Source organism: Gavialis gangeticus, unplaced genomic scaffold (assembly GCF_001723915.1).
Source record: "Gavialis gangeticus isolate Ggan-Ray unplaced genomic scaffold, GavGan_comp1, whole genome shotgun sequence".
In the NCBI taxonomy this organism is placed as follows: Eukaryota; Metazoa; Chordata; order Crocodylia; family Gavialidae; genus Gavialis; species Gavialis gangeticus.
Genome location: NW_017728994.1, coordinates 13166846 through 13172687, shown reverse-complemented (window position 1 = coordinate 13172687; position 5842 = coordinate 13166846). Strand labels below are relative to the sequence as shown.

Sequence of the window (5842 nt, the reverse complement as noted above, 5' to 3'; positions counted from 1 at the left end):
AGCAGTGAGCCACGTTAGTCTGAAATCAGGGAGAAGGTAAGGCAGGATGGAAGTTGGTTCAGAGGCCTGAGCTCTCATAGATCACAACTGATTGTGATTAGATGCTAGCAAGTAAACTAGGATGTAATGCCTATGCTCGCTGTCAACTTGAGACAACCAAACAAAGATAGCTTCAACATGGATATGTCTTTTTATGCTGTTTTTAATTACATTTTCTCAAATAACTATTTCAGTGACATCTGTACTTTATGAACACTTTACCTGTAGTTCTTGTGCCTGCTCTGTAATTGAGTCAGGACCTAGTCATGTTCAAAATTGGTGAATATCTTTGTAAATGGTCCTGTTGTTCTGTTTTGCAGTTCTGTGGAACAATTGTGTTCATCTTTCTGTTGGAGCTGACTGTGGCAGTACTAGCTTTCTTGTTCCAGGACTGGGTGAGGGAGAAGTTCAAAGAATTCTTTGAGATCAACATTAAATCGTACAGGGATGATATTGACCTTCAGAACCTCATTGATTCACTGCAGAAGATTGTAAGTCATCATCTCTTTAATTTGACTTATTTCTCTTTAGTGTCTCAAGAAGAAGCATACTCTTTGAGGATTCCCAACTACAGGGTTAGCACTTCCTTTACGAGGCCCGTATCTGTATGGCTTTTATAAGTTCTGTCTTTCCCAGCAGGTAATGGTGCTGCATTAGAAACTGAGGGTTTGTCTCACTGGTTCTAGCAGCTATGACTTCAGGTGTGTCAAGTGCCAGGACTTTAGATGACACATTTTGAGAAGCAAGAGAAGTAAAAGGCTAAACTTCCCAAAAAAAGATTTCAACTGACAAATTAACAAGTCACATGGAACCAACAAAGACACTAAACATCTCTGAATAAGTCTGCCATAGCAGATAAAGCACTACTGGAACAGGGAAACAACTTGATGTAGATCAGTAAACGCAGCCATGTAACATAGAAAAAACCCTTCCTCAAGGTACTGTTGTACTTTTCCAATGAGGCGCTGAAATGAATCTTCTAATGAGGTATGGGCCAAATTGCAGAACCTTCAGGATATACCTCTGGGACAGCCTTTTGTATGCAGCTCATTGCACTGACTAATGGAAAGTTAATTCTGCTTGGCTTAGTGTGAATACAGCTTCTTTTCTGTAGCCCATACACAGTTTGATTGGCATCCTTAAGTGAGAATCGTACCTCTTTTATTTTTTAACAGTTACTTAATGTGGGGGAGAGGGAAAGAAGCAGGAAGCCCAGTTTTTATTAGCTTCCTCCAAATATAAATCAGAAGGTTGAAGGTACTGCCCTAGGACCAGTTCTTGGCAATTTCACTTTTATGTAGCCAGTACCTTAAGCCTTTTCTCCTTGAAACTTGATGCTTTTTACCTGAATTTCACAACCTCTTAGAGTAGCGTGCCTTCTAAAACAATTTCTCCTTTAGTGTTATTGTTAGATGCTAGTCATAACGAAGATATTGTTTTATTATTTTTCACTTCAATGAAATACATGTGATTTGAACATTTTAAAACTACTTGATACAGATTGGAGACAATTTAATTTTGCTTGATTAAGAATTTTGTGTGCCTTATTTTCGAGATATTGCTTGGTTGATTGGATACAGTTGTCTTAGCTGAAATCACTGTGTTTACATATATTAAAATGTTGGAAAAATAGTCCCAAATTGGCTAATAAAAATACAATAAAATATGAATATGTTTTAAAAGTGTAACTTCATAGAAAAATTGGGAGGAGAAACTGCTTGTTGATTTGTGGTTAAGTACATGGGTGACTGGTGCCTCCTGAGTCTGGGGGGCACCTGCAGATGGCAGCATCTGCAGTGGCAGAGCTGGCAAGCACCTGTAGATGCTGCCAGTGGCAGGGGCAGACCTGTCGGGGAGGCACATGTCCCCACAACCCATGTCCCCTGTACCAGTCACCTATGGTTAAGTATATACTTACCATGCATCAAGTAACACCTTAATTTTCCCCAGGTCTCAGTCTCTGGTATTTCCATATTTGTTAAATGTAAGACTTTGTGTAACTGTTTTAGAGAGAGAAGAACAAAAATCTACCCCAGTAATGATTAAAATTTGTCAGATGTGACTGTCTTGATTAACATGAGACTGCAGTCCTTTTATTTATGAAATCAGTACAGCATGAGTGGACAGTGTTGCAAGGTTCTCCATGTTTTTCAATAGCTGTATTCCAGAATCTGGTGTGATCAATGGTACGCCTGGTAGGGAAATTTTTAAATATGATTTTGCAAGACCAAGATGGCTTCTGGTCAGATACTGCTATTTAGAGTGATAGCTGTAGTGACATTTGACGTTTACCTCCATCAACATGATTGCATTAGTCCCATATGGTAATTCACATTTTATCAGATACTTTGGTTTAGTGAAAGCAACTGAGACTTCTGAAATTTTTTAGGCTGGAAACAGAAGTCACCTTTGTACTGCCATAAAAATGTTTGTGGCAGCACAAAGACCAGACAAAAAGATATTCATGTCCCTTGCTGCACCACAGATTCCTAAAATCTGTGGCCATGATGCAAGTGATACATTGTGCTGCTATTTTGTGGCAGGCATCTGTTTGCTCTAAGGGTAATCACTCTAAGAGCTTCAGGGGCCTGATTTTGCGCACCTAGGAATGCTACTCCTGGGGCACACAGGGTTAGGCCTCTGAAGCCTTGGGAGTGCCTACTTGGATTCCCGTTTCTGGAGGTGTTTCCAGAGCAACAGGGGCCTGACCTTGTGGGACAATGGGCAGTGTCTGTTTTGCTTGGTGTAGCAGATCTTCTGTGGTGGGATACATTCCAGCGCAGGTGATCCGCTTTATTTGGTGACATGTTTGCCCTTAGTACATGTCTCCAGTTCTGGCTTTGGCATTGATTCACTGGGTAATCATAGGCAAGTTGCTCAAACTCTCTGCTTCTGCATCATCTCTGTAAAGTGAAGATAGGTAAATGTCTTACAGGGCTGTTTTCTCTCATCTGTGTATTGCCCAAATGATATCAAGTGTGTTGTTTCTCTGTTGCAGAACCATTGCTGTGGTGCTCAGGGTCCAGAAGATTGGGATCTTAACATTTACTTCAACTGCAGCAGTGAAAGCAAAAGTCGTGAGAAATGTGGGGTTCCTTTTTCCTGCTGTGTACCTGATCCTGCTGTGAGTTGTTTCCTGGTTTTGTATTTCTGTATTATTACTGGAGAATTTTGAAGGGAAGTGCTTCCTGAATGGATATAATGCCCTGGGCTTAAAAGGATGTTTGAATATTTCGGTATGTGCTATTTCTGCTCTGCCCTTGCTGAAGATCCTCTTACTTTGCACTTCTGTTGCAGACCCAAAGGGACCTTGTATCCTGCTGCTGAAATGTTATAGAGTCAGAGCAGATAAACTATTTTAGTATTGCTTAAGCCTGTGGTGTACAGCTATAGGTATTGTTTCAAAGAAACAGTGGATTTTAATGAATTCCTGGTCTCTTGTTCCCATAGTGAGGGAAGACTTGGGATTTCTCAGTGCTCAGCCCCTTGGGAAAGGTAACCATTTTAGAACAGCTCTAGACTCACTCATATGGTAGCTGAGACAGCAGTTATTGTTTCCTTCTAGTTCCCTGAAGCAATAAATTATTAAATGCATATTAATGTAATGCATTTGAGTAGTCCCATTACCTTCAGTGGGACTTGTGTGCGCTTGGACACCCACAGATTACGTGCAGGGGCACCTGACTTCTGAAGGTGAAATTCTAAACCCAGTGTTAAATATCTAGGCTGTCTGTACAGTGCATGGGAAGAGTGGCTTTACAGGATGATCCAAAAACACTACATGCTGAGCAGAAAGCTACCTAGAGCTAGCCAGTAGGAAACACCAAGCACAGTAGTGTTTCAGAAATGCTGCCCTCTATGAAGCTTAGGTGCCTGAGTCCGGGGTTGCAGGAAAGCACTTGGTTCAGTCACTGATACCACGATTATTTCTTGCTTTTAACTAATTTCTTGCTCAATAACTGTTTAATAGCCTGAGACTGGAACCCAGGACTCCCCTTTCTCAGCTGGGTGCCCAGCTAGTTACCACATAGTCTAGGCTCCTTCTCATGTACACAAAAGGAAAGAGCATAAATCATAGAAAATGAGGGTTGGAAGAGACCTCAGGAGGTCCAAACCCTGATCACAGCATTCCCAACTAGTTCATCTTAGCCAAGGCTTTGTCTAGCCAGGTCTTAAAAACCTCCAAGGGTGGAGATCCCACTTCTTCTCTGGGTAACTTGTTCCAGTGCTTTGCTACTCTCTTAGTGAGAGTTTTTCCTCATATTTAAACCTAAACTTCCCTTGCTGTAATTGTTCCTTGCTTTATCTGTGGCCAATGAGAACAGCCTACCTTCATCCTTTCTGAACACCTCCCCCCCTTCAGATAGTTGAAGGCTGCTATTAAATCCCCCTCAGTCTTTTCTTCTCCAGACTAAATATGCTGAGTCTGCCCAGCCTCTCCTCAGAAGTCATGTGTCCTGGCCCCCAACCAGTTTTGTTGCTCTCTGCTGGACTTTCTCCAATTTGTCTACACTAGTGGTCACCAACCAGCGGGTCTCGATCCACCAGTAGATTTTGAAGCCTCTTGGAGTTGATCCAAGGCTGGGGTGAGGGGCTGAATGCCCGTGTGTATGCATGCACGCACCCCAGCGCAGCAGGTCAGACCGTGGGGGAGGGAAGGGGTGGGATCTAGATCGAGGCCTCCATGGTGAAGGACAGTGCCACAGAGGCAGGAGCAGGGGTAAGTTGAGTGGGGCCCCAGCTAGGTGCAACTCTACCTGCTGGGGAGGTGCACCCCCAAAAAATGTTTTCTCCTTCTGCCTCGATCTTCCCCCACACCCCTTCCCCTCCCACAGACTTACCTTTTGGGTGGGGGTGGCGGCAATGCATGGTAGATCTTGAGTTGCTTTTAAATGCCAAAGGTGATCTCCTACTTAAAAGGTTGGAGACTACTGGTCTACACCCTTTCTGTAGTGGGGGGGCCCAAAACTGGACATAGTACTCCAGATGTGGCTTCACCAGTGCCAAATAGAAGGGAAGAATCACTTTCTTTGATCTGCTCGCAATACACCTGCTGATGTAATCCAGTATGCTGTTAGCCTTCTTCATAACAAGGGCACTCTGTTGGCTCACATTCACCTTATTTTCAACTGTAACCCCCAGGTCTTTTTCTGCTGACATGCTGCTTAGCTAGGCAGTCCCCAGCCTGTACCAGTGCATGGAATTGTTCCATCCTTGACTTTTGAAATTCTCCTTATAGAACCTCATGAGATTTGATTTTGATCTAATCCTCCAATTTGTTGAGGTCTCTCTGAATTCTGCTTCTCCCATCTGCAAACTTAGTGAAGGTGCACTCCTTCCGGGTCATTGATGAAGATATTTAACAAAACCAGCTCCAGGACTGACCCCTGGGGAACTCCACTTTATACCAGCTGCCAAATAGATATTGAGCCATTGATTATTACCCTTCAAGCCTGACCAGACAGTTTTCTGTCCACCTTACAGTCAGTTCATCCAACTCAGACTTCCTTAACTTGCAATAATATTGTAGGAGACAGTATCAAAAGCTTTGCTAAAGTCAAGGTATATCACGTTCAGTGTTCTCCCTGCATCCACAGAGACAGTTATCATTATCTCATCACTAGCCAACTGCCTGACAAGAATGGCCCCATTCCCCCCGGCAGTTCGGGTTTGGGGCTGCCCCACCCTTGCACCACTGCCTCTTTCATGGAGTGGGGGGGGGCGCACTCCCCCTTTCCCCCACTCCGCCACTAGGTTGGGCCTGGCCTCCCCCACCCTCCCCGCCACCATTGCAGGGCTCAGT

General features: G+C 43.6%; 1 protein-coding gene across 2 annotated transcripts in view; it reads left to right on the top strand.

Annotated features, from left to right (window-relative positions):
• TSPAN14 (tetraspanin 14) overlaps nt 1-5842 on the top strand; it is a 111841-nt gene that overhangs the window by 81106 nt on the left and 24893 nt on the right. For both annotated transcript variants that reach the window (XM_019502298.1, XM_019502299.1), the window contains exons 5-6: nt 360-530; nt 3038-3163. In XM_019502298.1, coding sequence (XP_019357843.1) covers nt 360-530; nt 3038-3163 — 297 coding nt within the window. The remainder of the gene's footprint in view (nt 1-359; nt 531-3037; nt 3164-5842) is intronic.